Source organism: Oncorhynchus keta, chromosome 11 (genome assembly GCF_023373465.1).
Source record: "Oncorhynchus keta strain PuntledgeMale-10-30-2019 chromosome 11, Oket_V2, whole genome shotgun sequence".
NCBI lineage: Eukaryota > Metazoa > Chordata > Actinopteri > Salmoniformes > Salmonidae > Oncorhynchus > Oncorhynchus keta.
The window spans coordinates 46,518,432-46,541,628 of NC_068431.1; the positions used below are offsets into that span (position 1 = coordinate 46,518,432).

Sequence of the window (23,197 nt, forward strand, 5' to 3'; positions counted from 1 at the left end):
TAAACAATTGACTCCCTCGAACATACCCACAACCATTGAGCAGGCCATTTTCCCATAACTACTTGCGCGCTTCTACATTGTACGTTCGCAGATGACCAAAATGGCGGATTCGTCGGTGGGTACTCGATAGTCCCAAGTCATTATACAACTACAACGTTTTTATCCAGATATGTTCCCTCAACTTTCGTGAATATATATTTTCAATATATTATCTTTCGACAGGTCGATGTTGTCGAGGGCTGTAGGCTCCCTGTTCTCCGAAAAAATCAGGAAAACGAAGATGAGTGGCGTGAGTATCGTCCTCTTGGCTACCACTAGGGTAACTGGCGCAAAGGTTAATAGCTGCTTAATAAAACAACTGGCATGACTGAATGTTTGAAAACACAGGCGGCTAGTTACGGTCGTGGCACATAGTAAACAAAGGCACTGGTGACGTTTAATGGAGATTTCAATTGTTTACTAATTGTCTTATCAGTTACGAAAGCATTAACGTTAGCTAGATAAGTATTTCGATTCTGTAGCTATGCTGAAGTTAGTTACATTTAACGTAACGATGTTGTTTTGTAGACAACTTTGCTAGCTTGCTTCGTAGCCAATGTATATATTCAGATAGCGAAGAAACCCACCGATTGATATTCAGATTGGATAGGTTTCTAGATCTGTCATGTCGTGTGATGTTTTCCTTGCAGCCTTGGCTGAAATTCTCAGTGTGAAAGAGATCCCTGGGAGAAAACTCTACTATGTCCACTATATTGACTGTGAGTAGCCTATACTTCATGTGAATGTATAACTCCAACATTGCCATCAGTGATATTGACAGAAGAAGCCGATATGGGTAAATGTCAAGTTGGCAAACATTTGACTAGAGATCAACTCAGGTGTGTTATGTGTTTGTGCTTCTGCTTGTTTAAAGTCAACAAGCGTCTGGATGAGTGGGTTACGCCGGACAGGCTTGACATGAAGAAGCTCCAGTTCCCTAAGAAGGAAGCTAAAACGCCCACTAAGAACGGGCTTCCGGGGTCGCGGCCCAGCTCCCCGGAGAGTGAAGTGGTAAGAGTGGCCGGAGCTGGCCCCCAACATACCCCCAGCAGGCCCCCACAGCCGCAAGCCCAGCAGAAGTCTATACCCACCAAAACTTCTCTACCAGACTTTCAAGTGTTGCAACAACAAGCTCAGGTTTGGTAGTAGTGTCTTAAGCCCAGTCCTGGCAATTGTACCCTGTTTGCTTGCTATCTACATTATAACCAATGTTCTTTTCCTGCAGTCTTGGGTCATACTTAATGCTGAGATCTTGGAAAGCTGTTTTTGTTAAACAACTACTCTACTGTACAACCAAATTGTTATCACCACCATTTGGTCTGCAGTCTTTTGTAGCTATGATGTTTTAGTTAAATTAGACCAATGAACATGATGAAATGATAGACCTTGCAATTTGTGCTTCATAAATCATTTCAAAGATCTGTGAAATGCTACTTCCAGTAGCTTAATTCAAGATTTCTGTGAAATAACATTTCTCTGGTCTTGTCTCTGAGAGACAGAATTGTCAAAATAAGGGTGTCGTATGTCTTCAGTTGGATGATATACAAATGCATTTACATATGTTTTAGTCTAAGGCCAGACAAAAGTGATTCTGTGTTTAACGGATTTTCCCCCCAGAAAAGTGGCGGCAAGCAACAAAACAAAACGGTGATAATGAATAACAGTACTTTACCACATTGTGGTAGTCTAAAAAATACAAGAGTGGTTAACAAATAATTTTAATAAAATTTAAATGTTGATGCATAATAATGAGTTCATGACCTGAATGCATCTCTATAGCCTATAGGTGTTATCAAAATATTCATACAAATATGATTAGGCCTCTCAGGCTAGGCCTTGTAGAAAGAGGGTCAATCAAGTTAGGTCTGCCAAATGAATGTAGCATTGGAAATATATACATAAATCCAGCTATAGTGTATAACTCATCATCATCAAAAACAAATGTTGTTTATAACCTGCACAATTGGAAGCATCAATCTATATAGATCAAGCGTGAATAAATTCGAGCCCAGTAACGTCTCACCGCATCCTCCTTCAATTGTCTTGTCTGGCGGCCACGAAAAGCCCCCACCTGCTGATTTGTGTGCGCGCCACTGGCGATGTACTTTACTGGATATGCTAGCTGTTCTCGGCGGTGCATCATCACTTCAAACGCATTCCGTCGTGGTATTATCGGTTGGCCTACTACTACTGGTAGTACCGGTAAAATGTAAGTTATGAATTGCAAATCACCATACAGCTGACACACTTCGATTTCATCGATCATTTTGACTTCAATTTGGTTGTCCAAAATACTATCGGCTTGCACTGCGTCTTTGCTGATGAATGCCCTAATCTCTCGCCAGCCAATTGGTTAAATTACATTGTTTCATCTATTAATCGCTTCCAATAGATCTGAAAATGATGCAAGAACCATGGATTTAATTGACTGTTTGTTTATAATGAGGGACGTCCCACGTTTAACCTGGACACATAAGTAGTAGGACTTTGCGCTGACTTCCGTCATGAGCGAGAAATGAAACATCTGCACGTCGCCTGCAGGTGCCAGCGTGTGTTTCACTGTCCAATCCAAGGCTCGAACATGATCTGAGGCTGTTTGGTCTCTTGGGCATCAACTTGGGAAAGCCTCAAGGGAGAACGGACAGTGCATTATAAACAAAGTGCCGCATACAGTTGAAGTCGGAAGTTTACATACACTTAGGTTGGAGTCATTAAAACTAGTTTTTCAACCACTCCACAAATGTATTGTTAACAAATTATAGTTTTGACAAGTCGGTTAGGACATCTATTTTGTTTACAGTCGGATTATTTCACTTATAATTCACTGTATTACAATTCCAGTGGGTCAGAAGTTTACATGCACTAAGTTGACTGTGCCTTTAAACAGCTTGGAAAATTCCAGAAAAGGATGTCATGGCTTTAGAAGCTTATGATAGGCTAATTGACATAATTTGAGTCAATTGGAGGTGTACCTGTGGATGTATTTCAAGGCCTACCTTCAAACTCAGTGCCTCTTTGCTTATTATTTTTCTATTTGGGGGGGTGGAGATAAGTGAGGCGGGGCATCCGTTGAACAGTAATTCAACGTTGTCCGGCCTAAGTTTATTATGAAACATAAACAGGTTTGTATTGTCTTGACCTTTTATTAGGTCATTCTATTTTTAAATCATGCTCAGTCTCTATGCAAAACATGTGTTTTTGTTTTGATCTACTCAAGTATATGCTATCTTGACTGGATTATTGATTAGGCTTTTATTACAATGTTCAATGAATAACATATGTTGAAGCGAAAATACAGCGCATTGTTTGAGTGTGACTGTCAGTTAATCCCCCTTCTTTCTGTTCAAATTCAGAGGAAGAGTCTAGACCTCAATCTTCAAACTGCCACAGCTCCTTCCAGAGGCAAAACTCTCCCCACACCGGTACAGCATCAATTTACCCATTCTACACAGCCATGATTAAGACCTGTTTGGTCCATAAAGTCAGAATGGGTTCATAGCTACACTTGAATAGTAACGACAACAAACACATTTATGTAAGAACTCCTACAGTTGTATAATTCTAAAATCAAGGAGAAACATCTTAAAGTAGATGATTTCTAAGTAAGTGATATTGATAACTGTGGGGGGTTTGTCCCGGACCTAGTATATAACTGGTAATGTAAAATATAGCTAGAACACCTGTTATGTCTGTGGTGTGGTTGGGATTTGAAATCCCATCAACATAATCTTTAAATATTCATTATTTTCAGTTGCTCCAGAGCTTTTTCTCATGTCTGCCCATGTCTCATCTCTCATACAGAAGAGGAAAGCAGAGTCTGTGTCCCTGGCAACACAAGTGTCCCCAGCAACCCCCGTGCCATCCTTGCCAGGTTTGGCTGAAGCCTCCCAGGCATCTGTTTACCCTGCTGTAAGGGACACCAACACCTTCAACCTCAAATCCAACGCCCGTGATGACCATGAGCAGCTTACCTCTCTCACCACGGTAAACCAACATTTGATAACTTTGCGTTTCAGTAATGATCAATCGCTAGTCTCCCACTATTACTCTGTTGGTGTTTGGTTTCTTATCTCCCCCTTTTCAAATGATCCCAGAATGGTACTGCCCGTCGCCCCATGCCCAATCAGCCAGGCAGGAAGAGGAAGCAGCCTCCCAACTGCGGGGGAACCGATGAGGTATGGAACACTTTAGGGATTATGGGAATTGCTTCTTTAACCAAGTCATTATTTGCCCTCATTTCAACTGTAGACCGCCGTATCTGCTCCCATCATTCACATTTGTAGAGTAACACACTTTAGCGACTTACTGGCATAAACAAGTCATTCTTCTGTTTTCAGAAATTGCGTCAGCATCCTTTTAGCTTGATCAGCATCCTTTTAGCTTGAATAGGTCAAAAAGAAAACTGATTTGAATACAGGACAAACTTCTTATGGATGTCACTAATACCCAGTTAGCGATAGGACCCTTACTATGCTAGACTAGTATGAGCCGGGATACTAGATTAGCGTTGACTAACAGGATCGTACTTTCCTAGTCCTATACGTTTACCTTTCATGGTTATATGCTTTCATTTAGACAGTAATCTGAGCAAGCCGAGTCAATTCAATGTTGGTATCAGCACAAGCACATTTTCAACAATGTTACTTGCATCATTGTAGCGAGTGATAGTGTGAGAAGGCGGAACTGCGTTTTACATAATTATGTGTGAATTCTGGAATTATTGACCATTGTGAATTATTGCCTTCCCCTTTCTGTTTTAATGTTAAGATATCCCTCCCAAATTAACAAGTAAATAAAGAACAGGTCAATATAATGTATGCAGAAATATCCCTGGTGACCTTTAACTCCTGAATCTTCCCACATTGATAAAATTAGTATAAGCAATAATAATTTTCCTTCCCTTTTTAAATCAGTGTCCAAAAGCCCTCGTCCGCTTGTGTTTTTCTGCTAGATAATAAAGGTTTTCCAGTATAACAACAGCCCTCGATGTGCCAATGTCTATCTGCAGCCAGGAGAGGTCCGTCTCATTTCCTTCTCATTGCCTGTTTGCCTGTCTCTCTTTGTTTATGGAATTATTTCAAGGTTATGGCCTTCAATCAGACCTTTGGTATCTCATGTGAGAGCTTTGTAAGGAATGCTCCCTATTTTTAATCAGTTATTTCATCTTTATTAGTTGCCTTTTTAATTTGACAAGATTCTAAGCGATGTGTCAGATATTGTAATAATATCGTTCTTCCTTTCCGCTGCTCCCTTCCTACCATCTTGCATCAGGACTCGCAAGACAGCTCTGATGGCATCCCCTCCACCCCTCGCATGACTGGCAGTCTGGTGTCGGACCGTAGCCATGACGACATTGTCACGCGTATGAAGAACATTGACTGCATTGAACTGGGCCGCCACAGGCTGAAGCCCTGGTACTTCTCGCCCTACCCACAGGAACTGACCACATTGCCTATTCTCTATCTCTGTGAGTTCTGCTTGAAGTACCTCAAGAGCCTCAAGTGTCTGCAGAGGCATCTGGTGAGATACTAGATTGGAATATCTCAATGAAATGTATGTAACACCAATACAAGAGCCAGAGGGGAGAGAGTTGCTGTGCAGTCGTAGTATTGTGTTTGAGCTGCAGAACATGTCGTCACATATTATTCTCCTCCTCTCTCATTCAGACCAAGTGTAATCTTCGGCATCCACCTGGCAATGAGATCTACCGCAAGGGCACTATCTCCTTTTTTGAAATAGATGGCAGAAAAAACAAAGTGAGTAATGTCCATGATCCTCCCTGCTGCCTGGTCACACCTCGTCACTGTAATGAGTTTCTCGCTTAACAACTCTTGTTTCTTCCATGTTTGCCAGACATACTCTCAGAACCTGTGTTTACTGGCCAAGTGTTTCCTGGACCACAAGACGCTGTACTATGACACAGACCCCTTCCTCTTCTACGTCATGACAGAGTACGACGCCAAGGGCTTCCACATAGTGGGCTACTTCTCAAAGGTACATGAAAGGCTTCTTATCACCTGGTGCTTGCAGTTAAACCCGTTGCTCATGAAGATCAGCAATAATACTGTGTAATACTTGACATTTACAACTAAACCCTTAGACATGTTGAAAATGCAGCCAACTTACTCTTTTTTTCTCCTCTCTTCTGTGCGCAGGAGAAAGAGTCGACGGAAGATTACAACGTGGCCTGTATCCTCACCTTACCTCCCTACCAGCGGAGAGGCTACGGCAAATTGCTCATTGAGTTCAGTAAGTGAACCAGAAAGAAGTTACTGAATTTAAAACGTGGATTTTTATTTTGGATCTAGGGCGTTCAAACCCACTGGCTCCAGGTCATCTATAAGTCTTTGCTAGGTAAAGCCCCGCCTTATCTCGGCTCACTAGTCACCATAGCAACAACCACCCGTAGCATGCGCTCCAGCAGGTATATTGCACTTGTCATCCCCAAAGCCAAAACTCCCGCCTTTCCTTCCAGTTCTCTGCTGCAAATGACTGGAACAAATTGCAAAAATCTCTGAAGCTGGAGACTTATATCTCCCGCTCTAACTTTAAGCATCAGCTTACCGATCACTGTACCTGTACACAGCCAATCTGTAATAGCACACCCAACTACCTCATCCCGATATTATTACACCCTCTTGCTCTTTTGCACCCCAGAATCTCTACTTGCACATCATCATCTGCATATCTATCACTACAATATTAATGCTACATTTGAATTATTTTTGCCTCTAGGGCCTATTTATTGCCTACCTCCCTACTCGTCTACATTTGCACACACTACATAGATTTTTCAATTTTTCTTTTCTTTTGTGTTATTGACTGTGCGTTTGTTTGTGTAACTGTGTTGTTTTTGTCGCACTGCTTTGCTTTATCTTGGCCAGGTTGCAGTTGTAAATGAGAACTTGTTCTCAACTGGCCTACCTGGTTTAAATAAAGGTGAAATAAACATTTTAAATCTGTAAAAACAGTCTACACAGTGTTCTACCTGTGTGGGAGTGTGTTGAAATGTGGCCATTCATTATGCCATAACTGAAGGTGTTGTCTTTTGGTCATCAGGTTATGAGCTGTCTAAGGTAGAGGGGAAGACGGGCACACCAGAGAAGCCTCTGTCTGATCTGGGGCTGCTCTCCTACCGCTCCTACTGGTCCCAGACCATCCTGGAGATACTCATGGACCTCAAGCCTGACAACGGGGAGCGGCCGCAGATCACCATCAAGTACGCCTCTGTCCTGTTGTTCTCCCAGCTTGTTCTCTCTTATAGCTCAATCTGCTGTTATTTCTGTAACCTAATATCATGCGTCTTGTGTATTTCCAGTGACATCAGCGAGATCACCAGTGTGAAGAAAGAGGATGTCATATCTACACTTCAGTACCTTAACCTAATTAATTACTATAAGGTGAGGGATACTAGTGCAGGGAACAGCACTTCACTTTTAATTTTTTTTATGAAAGGGCAATCTTGATCTGCATATTTGAACCTCTTCTCTTCCTGTGGCTTCTCAGGGCCAGTATATCCTCACTCTTTCGGAGGACATAGTGGAGGGGCATGAGAGGGCAATGCAGAAGCGTCACCTGCGCATTGACTCCAAATGCCTTCACTTCACCCCTAAAGACTGGAGCAAGAGGGGCAAGTGGTAGGACCCTATCTGGTTCTCCTGGTCTCTTTCTCTCTTACCGCATACTTTCCTGAAGCACTCCGGGTGAAGAGCACCACACAGGTCTCCCCAGAGAGGATCAAAGATTTAAAAATGAACAAGAACTGTGTTTATATTAAGCATCATTTTTCTGAATCATGTCAATCCTCCTATTGCCCTCACCAGATTCTCTCTGTCATTAGCAACAGTAGATCCATTTGCTTAGTCTCAGTAGTAGGAATTGTCATCTATTAATGTTAGATAGATGACTCCTACCTTCTGTTTCTTTGCCTTCCTGGCATTTGTCTTACTCAGCTTTCAACACTCTTGGACTAGTCAGTAATTAGTTAGTTATTTTTCACCTACATAAGCACATAATACTATTATTGTTTTGCATGTGATCTTGAATAATGACTGCACATATCCAGTCTCATTGATCCAACGCACTATGAGAATTACAGATCTAACCCCTAACTGCTTGGGACCAGTAGTAATTGTATATACTGTGATATACTTTTTTATAAAGGATTTTTTTTAAGGTGTGATTCATTTCTGTATGTTAAATGAGATGTGCGGGGATGCTCAGTACAGAAAATAAGCCATGTTGAACTCTTACAAGAATGTATATTTGGATACCTCTACAGTTGTTTGTCCTTTAAAAAAATGGAATGTAAACTAACACGTTTGGCACAATAGTGTGTCATTTAATTTAATGAGACTATTTACTGTACATTTGTGTGTGTTCATTTGTAACAAGTGATTCATACTTTGTTATTGTGTTCAATGGTTAGACAGCTATTCTATTTCCCTCCATATTTAAGTGTAAATTCTACATGGAGTCATCTTCTCTTTGTAAGTGGTTTAGAGTTAAGGAATGGGTGATTCAAATTGTTGTATTAGATGTTTGGCTATATATTGAAAAAGACTAAATCTGACCAACAGATGGAATTTGATATAAGAGCCTTACGGAGAGATGGCTTTACACATCTAATAAACCAGGACACTTACTGTGTTTCATGGCTTTAATGAGTTCTCAAAGGATAAAATCTGACTGAGTTGTCATCACTCACATGGAGAAATTTTGTTTTTTAAAGTTTTGTCCATGTCATTCCCCTGAATGTCCTCATTTGACTGAAAAGGAGGTCAAAACAACAGTTTAGGAACAGAATCAAAGATCTATTCCTGGGCTGTTTAGACATTCTTAGGCAGCAGACACATACATTTATATGGAAGTAAAATGTATCTAGTGTGCTCTGCTGTCTTTGTGTACAAAGAAAATAACGCTTAGTCTCTTATCTCTTTCCATACTTCTTGTCACTTTAGGTCAATTTGAGGAACTCAATTTCATAGAACGAACTCTCGTCTGTGGTTTACTGGAGCTCTACAGGCAGGTACCGTGAAGGGGAGTCAGTTCGGTCTTCTGCCTATTGGTTGCATTTAGCCTCGCCCACGTGCTATGTGGGAGCCTTTTGAAATTGTAGGACCAACCTAACTTCTTCATTGACTGCATCTCGTCCTCATATAAGCTCAGCAAAAAAAGAAACGTCCTCTCACTGTCGACTGCGTTTATTTTCAGCAAACATCACGTGTAAATATTTGTATAAACATAAGATTCAACAGCTGAGACATAAACAGAACAAGTTCCACAGACGTGGGACTAACAGAAATGGAATAATGTGTCCCAGAACAAAGGAGGGGTCAAAAGTAATAGTATCTGGTGTGGCCACCAGCTGCATTAAGTACTGCAGTGCATCTCCTCATGGACTGCACCAGATTTGCCAGTTCTTACTGTGAGATGTTACCCCACTCTTCCACCAAGGCACCTGCAAGTTCCCGGACATTTCTGGGGAGGAATGGCCCTAGCCCTCACACTCCGATCCAATAGGTCCCAGGCGTGCTCAATAGGATTGAGATCCAGGCTCTTCGCTGGCCATGGCAGAACACTGACATTCCTGTCTTGCAGGAAATCCCACACAAAACGAGCAGTATGGCTGGTGGCATTGTCATGCTGGAGGGTCATATCAGGATGAGCCTGCAGGAAGGGTACCGCATGAGGGAGGAGGATGTCTTCCCTGTAACGCACAGCGTTGAGAATGCCTGCAATGTCAACAAGCTCAGTCCGATGATGCTGTGACACACCGCCCCAGACCATGACGGACCCTCCAAATCGATCCCGCTCCGGAGTACAGGCCTCAGTGTAATGCTCATCCCTTCAACGATAAACGCGAATCCGACCATCACCTCTGGTGAGGCAAAAACGCAACTCGTCAGTGAAGAGCACTTCTTGCCAGTCCTGTCTGGTCCAACGACAGTGGGTTTATGCCCATAGGCAACGTTGTTGCCTGTAATGTCTGGTGAGGACCTGCCTTACAATAGGCCTACAAGCCCTTGGGCCTCTCACAGTACGGACATTGCAATATATTGCCCTGGTCACATCTGCAGTCCTCATGCCTCCTTGCAGAATGCCTAAGGCAAGTTTACGCAGATGAGCAGGGACCCTGGGCATCTTTCTTTTTGTGTTTTTCAGAGTAAGTAGAAAGGCCTCTTTAGTGTCCTAAGTTTTCTTAACTGTGACCTTAATTGCCTACCGTCTGTAAGCTGTTAGTGTGTTAACGACCGTTCCACAGGTGCATGTTCATTAGTTGTTTATGGTTCATTGAACAAGCATGGGAAACAGTGTTTAATCCCTTTACAATGAAGATCTGTGAAGTTATTTGGATTTTTATGAATTATCTTTGAAAGACAGGGTCCTGAAATAGGTCCGTTTCCTTTTTTTGCTGAGTTTATGTCCTCTAAAGTAGAAAAGAATAGAGAAAGAATGTAATGTTCAGCTAAATCTACTCCAGTATCTGTCTTGCCTTATTGTTTGTCATGGTCTGAATAGCTTTTGGATCTTTTGACGTTATCCGTTTCTTGATTGTCAGTTGGAAGTTGTCGACAAGGACAGCAGTGAATAGACTATGCAGGGAAAATCACAATGTACAATAAACATACGGTAGTGTCTTTGTTGCAACATTTCTAAGCTTACTCACTTGAGGAAAGTGAAGTATTCCACCACAATGTACAGGACAATGAAGATTAGAATGTGGGTTGACCTTTCATAAAAATTAAAGAAAATGTACGTCATGAACTCAGGTATTTACATGGTGATGATGACTGATGATGCCCATCTTCTAGACCATGCTTCACACAAACAGTAGTGTTTCCTCACCGAGGTCTTGGCGGGTAGAGGAGATGAAAACCCAGTCATCCAGTGTGAGCAGCTGGAACAGGGTGCGAAGCTCTCCGGGTCAGGCTCATTGAACATCTCTCGGAAAATGGCAGCAAACATGAAAAGGAATGTGAACATGAGGATGATGGACTGGATGCGGGTTGACATGATGGACTGGAGATTTTGGAGAAAGATGTCAAGGAAAGAATGACGTTACTGAACCGTTATGAAAGATATACAGAACACAAGGTTACATTCTGAAAGTATGTAGACTCCATGACTTTTTGCACACGTTACAGCCTTATTATAAAATTGACCAACAGATGGGATTGATCATCAGCCACACATTACCCCATAATGACAGAGCGAAAACAGATTTTAAGACATTTTTGCAAATGTGTTCAAAATGAAAACAGAAATACTTTAAATACACAAGTATTCAGATCATTTGCTATGAGACTTGAAATTGAACTCAGGTGCATCCTGTTTCGATTGGTCATCCTTGAGATGTTTCTACAACTTGATTGGAGTCCATCTGTGGTAAAGTAACATGATTTGGAAAGGCACACACCTGTCTATGTAAGGTCCCACAGTTGACAGTGCATGTCAGAGCAAGAACCAAGCCATGACCTCGAAGGAATTGTGACGAGGCACAGATCTGGGGAAGGGTACCAAAAAATGTCTGCAGCATTGAAGGTCCCCAAGAACACAGTGGCTTCCATCATTCTTAAATGGAAGAAGTTTGGAACCACCAAGACTCTTCCTAGAGCTGGCCGCCCAGCCAAATTGAGCAATCGGGAGAAGGGCCTTGGTCAGGGAGATGACCAAGAACCCGATGATCACTCTGACAGAGCTCCAGAGTTCCTCTGTGGAGTTGGGAGGCCACCAATCAGGCCTTTATGGTAAGGTGGCCAGACAGAAGCCACTCCTCAGTAAAAGGCACATGACAGCCCACTTGGAGTTTGCCAAAAAGGCACCTAAAGGACTTTCAGACCATTAGAAACAAGATTCTCTGGTCTGATGAAACCAAGAACGAACTATTGTGCCTGAATACCAAGCATCATATCTGGAGGAAACCTGGCACCATCCCTATGGTGAAGCATGGTGATGGCAGCATCATGCTGCGGGGATGTTTTTCAGTGGCGGGAACTGGAAGGCTAGTCAGGATAGAGGGACCAGCTCAGGACCTCAGAATGGGGCGAAGGTTCACCTTCCAACAAGACAACGACCCTAAACACACAGCTAAGACAATGCAGGAGTGGCTTCGGGACAAGTCTCTGAATGTCTGTGAGTGGCCCAGCCGGAGCCCGGACTTGAACCCGATCGAAACATCTCTGGAGAGACCTGAAAATAGCTGTGCAGCGACACTCCCCATCCAACCTGACAGAGCTTGAGAGGATCAGCAGAGAAGAATGGCAGAAACATTTCTAAAAATCTGTTTTTGCTTTGTCATTATGGGGTATTGTGATGTCATTATGTGGTATTGTGTGTAGATTGATGAGGGAAACATTTTTTTAATCAATTTTAGAATAACAAAACGTGGAAGAAGTCAAGGGGTCTTTATTTTATTTATTTATTTTTATTTCACCTTTATTTAACCAGGTAGGCTAGTTGAGAACAAGTTCTCATTTGCAACTGCGACCTGGCCAAGATAAAGCATAGCAGTGTGAACAGACAACACAGAGTTACACATGGAGTAAACAATTAACAAGTCAATAACATAGTAGAAACAAAAAGGGGAGTCTATATACATTGTGTGCAAAAGGCATGAGGAGGTAGGTGAATAATTACAATTTTGCAGATTAACACTAGAGTGATAAATGATCAGATGGTCATGTACAGGTAGAGATAGTGGTGTGCAAAAGAGCAGAAAAGTAAATAAATAAAAACAGTATGGGGATGAGGTAGGAGAAAATGGGTGGGCTATTTACCAATAGACTATGTACAGCTGCAGCGATCGGTTAGCTGCTCAGATAGCAGATGTTTGAAGTTGGTGAGGGAGATAAAAGTCTCCAACTTCAGCGATTTTTGCAATTCGTTCCAGTCACAGGCAGCAGAGAACTGGAACGAAAGGCGGCCAAATGAGGTGTTGGCTTTAGGGATGATCAGTGAGATACACCTGCTGGAGCGCGTGCTACGGATGGGTGTTGCCATCGTGACCAGTGAACTGAATTCTTGTAAACATTGAATTCTTGTACATTGTAAAATTGCAAATATTTTGCTGAATTACAGTTTATATAAGGATATCAGTCAATTGAAATGAATTCATTAGGTCCTAATCTATGGATTTCACGTGACTGGGCAGGGATGCAGCCATGGGTGGTACTGGGAGTGCATAGGCCAAACAACTTGGGAGCCAGGCCCACCCACTGGGGAGCCAGGCCCAGCCAATCAGAATGAGATTTTCCCCCACAAAAGGGCCAAATTCTCTGACAACAGCTCTGGTGGACACTCCTGCAGTCAACATGCCAATTGTATGCTCCCTCAAAACTTGAGATATCTGTGGCATTGTGTTGTGTGATAAAACGGCACATTTTTAGTGTCCATTTATTGTCTCCAGCACAAGTTGGACCTGTGGAATGATCATGCTGTTTAATCAGCATCTTGATAGGCCACACCTGTCAGGTGGATGGAGTATCTTGACTTATATTTTTTATTTAACCTTTATTTAATTAGGCATGTCAGTTAAGAACAAATTCTTATTTAAAATGATGACCTACTTCGGCCAAACCCTCCCATAACCCGGACAATGCTGGGGTACCCTATTGGACTCCCGATCACAGCCGGTTGTGATACAGCCCGGGATCAAACCCAGTTCTGTAGTGACAACTCTAGCACTGCAGTACCTTAGACCGCTGCGCCACTCAGGATTGCCTCATGATTGCCATCCCAAAGGATAAAATGCTCACCAACAGGGCTGTAAACAAATTGAGAGAAATAAGCTGTTTGTGAGTATGGAACATTTCTGGGATCTTTTATTTCAGCTCATGAAACATGGGACCAGCGCTTTACGTGTTGCATTTATATTTTTGTTCAGTATAGATAGGGATGTATTCATACAGTTGAAGTCAGAAGTGTACGTACACTTAGGTTGGAGTTATTAAAACTCATTTTTCAACCACTCCACAAATTTCTTAGTAACAAACTATAGTTTTGGCAAGTTGTTTAGGCCATCTACTTTGTGCATGACACAAGTAATCTTTCCAACCATTGTTTACAGACCGATTATTTTACTTAAAAGTCATTGTATCACAATTCCAGTGGGTCAGAAGTTTACATACACTAAGTTGACTGTGCCTTTAAACTGCTTGGAAAATTCCAGAAAATTATGTCATGGCTTTAGAAGCTTCTGATAGACTAATTGACATAATTTTAGCCAATTGTAGGTGTACCTGTGGATGTATTTCAAGGCCTACCTTCAAACTCAGAGCCTCTCTGCTTGACATCATGGGAAAATCAAAAGAAATCATCCAAAACCTCAGAAACAAAATTGTAGACCTCCACAAGTCTAGTTCATCATTGGGAGCAGTTTCCAACGGGACTGGTGCACTTCACAAAATAGATACAATCATGAAGAGGGAACATTATGTGGATATATTGAAGCAACATCTCAAGACATCAGTCAGGAAGTTAAAGCTTGGTCACAAATGGGTCTTCCAAATGGACAATGACCCCAAGCATACTTCCAAGGTTGTGGCAAAATGGCTGAAGGACAACAAAGTCAAGGTATTGGAGTGGCTATCACAAAGCCCTGACCTCAATCTTAAAATTTGTTGGCAGAACTGAAAAAGCATGTGCGAGCAAGGAGGCCTACAAACCTGACTCAGTTACACCAGCTCTGTCAGGAGGAATGGGCCAAAATTCACCCAACTTATTGTGGGAAGCTTGTGGAAGGCTACCTGAAACGTTTGACCCAAGTTAAACAATTTAAAGGCAATGCTACCAAATACTATTTGAGTGTATGTAAACTTCTGACCCACTGGAAATGTGATGAAAGAAATAAAAGCTGAAATAAATAATTATCTCTACTATTATTCTGACATTTCACATTCTTAAAATAAAGTGGTGATCCTAACTGACCTAAAACAGGGAATTTTTACTAGGATTGAATGTCAGGAATTGTTAAAAACTGAGTTTAAATGTATTTGGCTATGGTGTATGTAAACTTTCAACTTCAACTCTAGGTTATGTACTATAGGTTATTTACACCCATGGAAGTGCTATGATGAGAAATCAAGCAGGGGTGGTCGGCCTGAGTAATGAGTTAAGGCTGGAAGACACCTACCGGATGGTACGCAGGACCCAGGACGCTCAGATGGTCTAAACCTCTTTGAAGATTTTGAGGATGCAGAAGACTGTGGATGCCTGGCCTCCACTGGAGCTCCCTACTCAGACTCAATGAGTGGCAGCAGTAAGTCAACAAGGCTCATGATAATGATGAAAAAGTCAGAGGGAGAAAGATAGGCAGAGTACAGAGGTGAAAAATAGAAAGTAGGTGACACAGTGGGACACTCTTGTTGTAAAACATTGGAGAGGGTTTTGTGACTGCCCCCAATGCAAACAGCTACCAACCAGGTCATATCAATTTTTTTTTAAAGTAGAGTCGACCCCAGACAAGCATTTTCAAGCTTCCAGCACACATTCCATGAAATAGATTACCAGGAAAGCAGGAACTGGCTTGTTGAGCCTGCATAACAGATCATGAATGATGATGGTCGTACAGTAGACATGCAAACACAACAGTGTGAGAATTTTTATGACCGTGTGGATTGTAAATACTGGATTCTGAAGTCATTCTTCCATGTAAAAGTAAAATATTGTAGGTGAGTATGTAGGCTAAGTGAGTGCTCATGGGGTTATGGGGAGTCTTGACCTTTCCAGTCTCTGCCTGTATGTTAGTGATGGTTGACGTTCCATCTTGCACTCCAGGCTAAACACACACACCGCAGAGAAGAGTACCAGAGTATCGTGAAAACATGATCAAACCAGTAATCTCTTATTGTAACAACCTCTAATGCTACTGATGCCGTGGCCACCAAAAGGGTCATAGTGGGGAATCTTGAGCACTTTCTGATGGCGTCACAATTATATATTGTATTGCTTAGAGGAACGTCATTTTTCCCAGGGGAACATTACTTCATGCCATTACTACTTTATCTTCACAACAATTACCAGTTTAATTACAAACACTTGTAATTAAGGCATCTGTCAAATATTCATGAATACAAACAAGTAGCTAAGCATTTACCCGATTGTCTCTGGAAAGAAATGAAACCTTCAGCATGGAGGTAATGGTACAGAAAGCCACTGGAAAACATCAGTGCTTCATCAGGATTGATTTATTCTCAACACTTCTTTGACCATTCATTCTATTCCATGCATTCAATTCTACTCCACTATGCTCAAGTAGTCTTTGCCTTTGGCAAATGATAGGAGTGTAATGTTAGCTGAAAAGACTGGTATCCAGGCTACACAGGGAGAGGGGGAATTCCCTTTTCTGGGGGTGTAAAGCAAGCGGCAGCAATTATTTGTTGTACCACAAGGGCGCGGGATGATACCAGTGTAGCTTACAACAATCGTTTTCAGTTGATATGAGAGGATCTCTTGTGGCCAAAATGGATGAAGGACTCTTCCCTGGCTTTTTATAAGGAGCCATTTTAATTCCAACCATTTACATTTATTTTGGAATAGCGTTAAAAAAGTAGGACCTACTTATGTGCCAGATTTCCAACATATTTGAAATGGTAATATGGCTACATTTTCAAATGGATAATAGGCTAATCACTACGTTTTATGAAAACATGCGTATTTTCGTAAGTATAGCCAAAATACTTATTCCTGACTTTTTTTAAAACCATTTTACCTTCTGTCTGTAGAACGCTGCAACCTGGTCTCAGAACATTTCGTATTATTCTCTTCGTAAATACGAGACATTCCATTTATTATTATACAGTATCATATACATTTTAGTGTTCAGGATTACGTTTACTATGTTGTTTCTAGTCTATAAGACTAGGCTGAACTAAAGACAAACCTTTATCATATTGCACCTTGCCCCGCTTCCCCTGAACTTGAACCTAACGACCACTGTCAAGGTCGATGCTTAAAGTTGGAAATTGATTTGTCGGTTGGGCCCATTCTATATCAAATGGGGACATGGCATTGGCCATGTTATTCAATTGTCTATCTATCATATCACAAGTAGACCTGATCCATCAACTCTAAATAAAGGGCATATTTGGTGTTGGCATGTATGGAAAGTAGATGTTGCAGAAATGGATGTAGCCTAACAAAAAGTAAACACAATAAGATATTTTATATAATAAATAGACAATTGCAGAGTAGATTTATACTTTATTATTTTAGGAAGAAGTTGGCATGATAGTATTGTGTTTCAAGGAAAAGTATACACATTTGGTCAGAGGTCATTTGAGGCAATGCGTAATTGTTTTTTACGTCATGGCTCACATCAACCCAGTCAAAAGCAACATGATTAATACAAATCTGGGCAGATAAATAAATAAACAAACACATTATTAAATTAACAAATCAATAAATATCAAATAAATAATCGACTATAGATAAATATACATTTGTAAAAAATAAAAAATAAAAACATTTACACAAAAGTAGACTATTCAAGGAGGAACATGTGTGATTTCACATCAAAGAGGTTTGTCCGTTTGCGAGGTGAAACAAATGTTTACAATAACTCTGTCCAAACGGAATGAAGTCATTAATGCCGAAGCAAAAGCCTGAGGTCATTAAATAGTTTGGGACAAAACTATCACCTGTCTGCGCTCCGTTGGGTGATACTTGTTAATGTGTCTGGTGAGGCCAGGGGAGGAGAAGAAATTATCCCCACAAAATCGACACGGAAACACCTCTCCTGTCACCTTTGTGATACGCTCGGTCCCTGCGTATTTTGCGGAGGGCTGGGGTGATTCCCGGCCGGACTCGAGCAGGCAGCTGTGTTGTTGGTCTGTGACTATGGCCAAAGGAGAGGAAGGAGTCTGATTCTGGGGATGACTAGCTGCTTTCTTGTTGTGCAAGGCCAGGTGTTTCCTCAGGTATGCTTGTTTTCTGAATTTCTTTGAGCACTGAGGACAGCTGAACATCATTTCTTCATCCGAGCCCGAGTCTGAGGGTGGCGTGGAGGGTGGGAGCGTATATCTGGCTGTTGGTGTATGAGGTCGGCTCTCCTCTCTCTGTGACGAGACTCTCTCCACTTGGAAACCCTTTGGCTTGTGCCAACGTCGGTGGGAGGCCAGGTTAGCGGGACAACTAAACACTTTGTCACACTCGTCGCAGCGATATTCGACTCGGACGATGCGAGAGCACTTGTGGAAGGCCAAAGTTAGAGGGTCCGCGTACCGCTCCTTGCAAAGCTGACAGATAAACTCTCCGAGCGGACTACTGGTGTTGGACCGCTGCTTCACCTCATCCTCTGCCTCCTCCGTAATGCGCAACCCTAGGACGGGAGATGTGGTTACCTCATATCGGACGCTGGACTTCTTCTGTTGGTTTGGGGAGCTTGAGGACTTGCGCTTTTTAGAATTAGTATGGGGAGATCTGGCGTTGGAGAAGGCTGGCCGCTTCACTGCTGCATATTTAGCATTCCCGCACATGGTGTCCTGTCTGGTGGTCATCTCCGGAAGAGACGGCGACACTGGGGAGCCATCAATGGCAAAGCTTCCCAAATTTGCCTCTGGAAAGGTATCTGCTGGAGCAGGAGAAAGAGAGCTGAGCATTTGATGAGCGGAGTCCGCTGGTGGGTACTGATATCCCTCGCTGTCAGGTCGGGTCGGGCTCAGCGAGGGCGCGCAGTGAGACTCTGACATTCCACCGAAAATAACCCGGCTCGGAACTCTGATAAAGTTGTGGCACACCGAGGGCTGTGCATGAGCCGGGGCATTCTCGACTAGCGGTGAACAGTTGGCGACCAGCGCCAAGTCCTCCTCGCGCATCCTGTATGAAACAGGACCAGCCTTTTTAGAACGTTTTATAAGGAAACCCTTTGGCATGGTGACTGTCAGAAAGCACACACGACGCGTTATCTTCAACCTCAATACGTCTTCACTGTTAAAGTCGAGGCCAGGGATTGTAAAGAGGCGTGTGCGTAATCGTAATGCGTCCTGTTCTCTCTGCAGTACTTGTCCACACTGGCCCTCTTTCGTTTGTCTTGGTCTTTATAAAGCCCCCAAGCTGTCATTGTGCGTCAGTTAGGACGCAGATGGCAGCAGTCCAGCCGTCAATAGAAAGGCCCGGCAACATGATCCACCGGGAGTCTCTGAGGAGCACAGCGGCAGATGTCAGCCTCCCCCATTGCCTAGGCCCCTGTCTTCCCCCGCCCCACTCCCACCCCGACCACTTGCCCCGTCCTTGACGGTTCCTAGCCATTATGTAGATTACACAGAGCCATACCACCCTTATCCAGCCTTTATCTTCCCATGTCCTCTGAGACTCTATTCAACACACACGTGCCACAGCCGTCCGTCCATTCATCGAAACGCACAAATCAAAAGGAGGGGAAAAGTGCCTGTGGGGAGTCAGGTTTGTGTCAGTTTGGAGGCAAAGAAGCAGAGCAGACGAGGCACAGCACCAGTGAATCTAAGCAGATCAGTGTTCAATGCTCTGCCCAAATGCACCTTAGCCTACACTTAGGCGTCCAGGGGCATTCAACTATTTGAACATGTTAATTTCATGTAAAAAAATGTGTGATTGAACATTATGAGAAGAAAAAGCAAAATAACTCCACACAAAATAACTCCATATGGTTTGTTCAGTCCCTGGTGTGAAGGGTATCCTAATTATTTGAATAGTCGTCATCAACTCTGCTTCATCGTTGTGGCAAACTGCCCAGAACCAATACCCCCACTATCAAACGTCTCGACTCAACAATAGAAACAGTCTGTCGTGTCACTGTCAGCGAAATTAACCATTTCCATCACATGCCCACAATCTGGCACAAAAGCACATCACATATACAGACCCACCCAACCCCCACCCTTCTGAAACTAAATATTATTAGTGATACATTGGGAATAGCAGCAGGGCTATCTGCATCAGGGTTATATTGTAAAGGCAAACAAAACGGTTGAAATCAATCAACAGTAACGGTCACAGACCAAACATCTTCCTGTAAACTAAGGAGAGAGGTAAGGTTGGCTCTTAAACAATGCACATAAATCTAAGAAGTCAGTTGCATTGATTCATGTTTTGTAGCCTCTTTTGGGCTCAACACCAACATTTTGTGTATGCATATTGTCGCAATTCTATAAGTTCCTGAAATAAAAGTCAATAGGATATGTTATTGCAACATCCCCATTTCCTGTTTTGATAGATATTAGGCCTGTCAACTCAGGCAAAATAATACATTTTTACCTGTTTTCTTATAGGTCTTCTTTTCTTTCGCCTATAACTTGTCACCACTGATTTAAAATAGACATCACATAATATCGTTATGAAAAATAAGCATGTCCCATGCAGAAACAGACATTGTCTTGTACTCCGCAGCAAACTCATTTGGAATATGCTCAAGGCGCACACCCACAAACGCACGCACGCACGAACACACACATCCCCCAGCCGTTGTGCGGTGTCGCCCAACCGGTCTGTTGTCTCCGGGGAGCGTTGATTGTTATTGGATTTTTTTTCGTCCTTTGGGGATAGGAGACAACAACAAAAAAATTCGAGCGCGAGAAGGATTGCGGTATGGAGGGGCGAGGGGCGTGTATTTGTATATGTGTTGGGGGTCGAAGGGGGACATTCCCAATTCTTTTACTTTCCGCCTTTGTTGGAATTGGAAGTTTGAAGCGTGTGCCTTTGGAGGCACAAGCCACGCGCCCGCCCTGACCTCTGTGACACACCATTTGCATAAAGCTGGAGAATTGATTTCGGTCCTATTCTTTGACGTGACCTGCCTGACTTACCCCATTACTGGCGGCTCAGACGCACAATTCAGCAGCGGCATAATTAAACGGAATCACAAATGTGGCGCTTTTAAACTAACGGAATACCTATCTCCACTGAGGCATATGATGAATAACACGTTTTAAAAAGGCGCCATGGTCACGCACAATATAGCCTATAGACTCGTCAACCTGTTCAAACTAATTCCGTTAATTTAAATGAAATACTTCTGATACAACTAGACAATGTTCCACAATGTTGTTTTGAACATGTAGCCTAATCAAAAAGAGCAATGTGTTGCATGGCCCCTCAGGTTGTGTTTATGAGCCATATCTTGAGCTACATTGGACACGTGAATTCAGCCCCAGTAGGTAAAGGTTATAAGAATAATATAGAAACTTGTTTGAACATTCAGGCTAATAAGAACACAATCACAACCAGGGAATTAAACGTCTCAGACATGAGTCACAAAGAGCTGAGAGCAGCACCTTTTTAGAAACAGAAGTCATGAAGATAATGGCTAACCACCTCTGGAATGTTCGTGGTCAGAATTTGCTCCATATTAGGCTACCGACTAGACCTGTAATAGCAGGTTGACGTTTATTGTCATGAATCTTGCCCTGAGGGCAGATCTGAGCGATTTCCACTTGATGGGCCAGCTGCAAGTCAAAATTCATGAAAACAAAAATTTATTTTTTAGTCTTAATTTAAGGTTAGGTTTAGGCATTAGGGTTAGCAGTGTGGTTAAGGTTAGGTTAAAAAAATCAGATTGTATGCCTTTGTGGCTGCGCCAGCTAGTGACCACATTGCAGAGCTACCTACATGAGTCGTCCCAATAAATGCCACCTAGCATCATGCTCACGCACATCACTGATGATTCGACATAATAATCTTAGCAATTGCATGGAAACGTTTTTCGAAGAATATCCATTGCCTGGCCTACAGTAGCCTACAAGAGAGACACGTCACCCTATAGGACTATCCTCCCTTTGTTCAGTGCGCAGCCTGGGCAGGAGGAATTCGGAATGTGTAATCTTGTTGCTACCGGGAAGGATGCAGGAACGCCAGCGATTGGCCCGTATCGCTCGTTCCTCAGCCATGTGCAGTTCGTGCTGTCTTATTTACATACAGCTGTACAGTATTTGCTGAGGACATGAATACACAGCCTCCCAGTCCCCAATAACAATAGAATAAACAAACATGCAGCTACAGCGCCATGGTTCTCCATCCAATCCCTTTTCAACCAAATTAAATTGGGTAAAGGCGGGGTGTATATAGGGTGAGTATTGGTAAAGTGGGACACTTTCTGAAAAGTCGTTTTCCGGAACACCTTACGCAGAAGCATCTAATTGTCTTAACCCCCAAAATGATACAATTCTAAATAACTTAAGAACTCTACTACACTATACATAAAAATTATAATATTAAACACAGAGGACTCTTCAAACACAAACCGTCCTGAGCCCAAATGTTTTAAGTCAATACTGGTAAATTGCGACACCTTGATTGGCAAAGTGAGACACAAATCTTTCTCGTAAAGAATAATAAATTAAAGAGTATATGAGTAATTTCAAAATGTTCTTCATACAAATTAAATGTATAAAAACATTATGTATGTATTTTTGTGGAACATTAAGAAGGATAATTTATCATTATTATTATCATTATCATCATCATACTTGATTATAATTATATGATGTAGCCTATATGTAATTGTATAGCCTATTCATAAAATAAAATGCACTTCATTTAGGCCTATCAGCTCAACATCACACTCTAATGGACATTTTGTAGAACGAAACCAGAAAGACCTTACCTATCAAACATTTCAACGACTGTTTTATTGTTACCATAGTCAAATACAGTTATGAATATAGCTTGCTAGGATGTTTAATGTATTTTTTTAGCAAGCTAGCTGATTTGCAAATTTGAGGAAAATGAAATTGAACATTTGATCCTATTTAGAAAATAGATTTCTGTTAAGAAAACATGTCATTCATAATCCCCGGAAATATTTGTTCTGCATTAAAATGGCCTAGAGGGGTGTCCCATTTTGACAGTAGGCGATTGGCATACTGGCACACTGTCACAATATCACTATTCTAAAACGTGAGAGTAGTAAGAAAACCATTTACAGTCATTTGGATTTACAATTACATCCCATTACAACATACTTCGTAATGAGACACTGAAAATCCTTTCTTAGTGTTTTATAACCTTAACATTATTTACCTCAGAACCCTATGCCAATTTACTTACCATTATGCCTCGAGAAACGTGTCATTACACGGGATGCCACGCCCACAACGATGACGCCCTACCCATTTTTTAATCATCACATACTTCCTCACTAACACACAGGCGTTATGTTATAGTACACATTTAAACGTATCAATTA

At 42.1% G+C, this 23,197-nt stretch overlaps 2 protein-coding genes across 3 annotated transcripts; one reads left to right on the top strand and one right to left on the bottom strand.

The window, feature by feature from the left end:
* Positions 1-37: 37 nt before the first annotated feature.
* Positions 38-8,688, top strand: LOC118390387 (histone acetyltransferase KAT5-like). 2 transcript variants are annotated; one of them, XM_035780882.1, is made up of 15 exons: positions 38-115; positions 223-289; positions 690-758; positions 914-1,176; positions 3,393-3,461; positions 3,841-4,023; positions 4,134-4,214; positions 4,991-5,056; positions 5,311-5,559; positions 5,706-5,795; positions 5,893-6,033; positions 6,195-6,288; positions 7,099-7,258; positions 7,358-7,439; positions 7,546-8,688. In XM_035780882.1, exons 1-15 carry the CDS (start codon positions 92-94, stop codon positions 7,678-7,680), a joined length of 1,773 nt encoding a protein of 590 aa, XP_035636775.1. In that variant the 5' UTR covers positions 38-91; the 3' UTR covers positions 7,681-8,688. The 2 variants fall into 2 exon arrangements, with proteins under 2 accessions (XP_035636775.1, XP_035636776.1); XM_035780883.2 differs by lacking the exon at positions 4,991-5,056 and having other exon boundaries at positions 77-115.
* An 8,533-nt stretch (positions 8,689-17,221) lies between these two features.
* LOC118390388 (insulinoma-associated protein 1a-like) lies at positions 17,222-19,100 on the bottom strand. Its single transcript, XM_035780884.2, has one exon. It carries the CDS (start codon positions 18,909-18,911, stop codon positions 17,652-17,654), a length of 1,260 nt encoding a protein of 419 aa, XP_035636777.1. The 5' UTR covers positions 18,912-19,100; the 3' UTR covers positions 17,222-17,651.
* Positions 19,101-23,197: the final 4,097 nt, after the last annotated feature.

What these genes read in the sequence shown, in the direction of transcription:
- LOC118390388 (XM_035780884.2), bottom strand. Translation starts at nt 18,911, where the DNA reads ATGCCAAAGGGTTTCCTTATAAAACGTTCTAAAAAGGCTGGTCCTGTT.
- LOC118390387 (XM_035780882.1), top strand. Translation starts at nt 92, where the DNA reads ATGACCAAAATGGCGGATTCGTCG. An exon ending in AGCTTACCTCTCTCACCACG is followed by an intron (nt 4,024 to 4,133) that starts GTAAACCAACAT and finishes AAATGATCCCAG; the next exon opens with AATGGTACTGCCCGTCGCCC. An exon ending in CAAATTGCTCATTGAGTTCA is followed by an intron (nt 6,289 to 7,098) that starts GTAAGTGAACCA and finishes TTTGGTCATCAG; the next exon opens with GTTATGAGCTGTCTAAGGTA.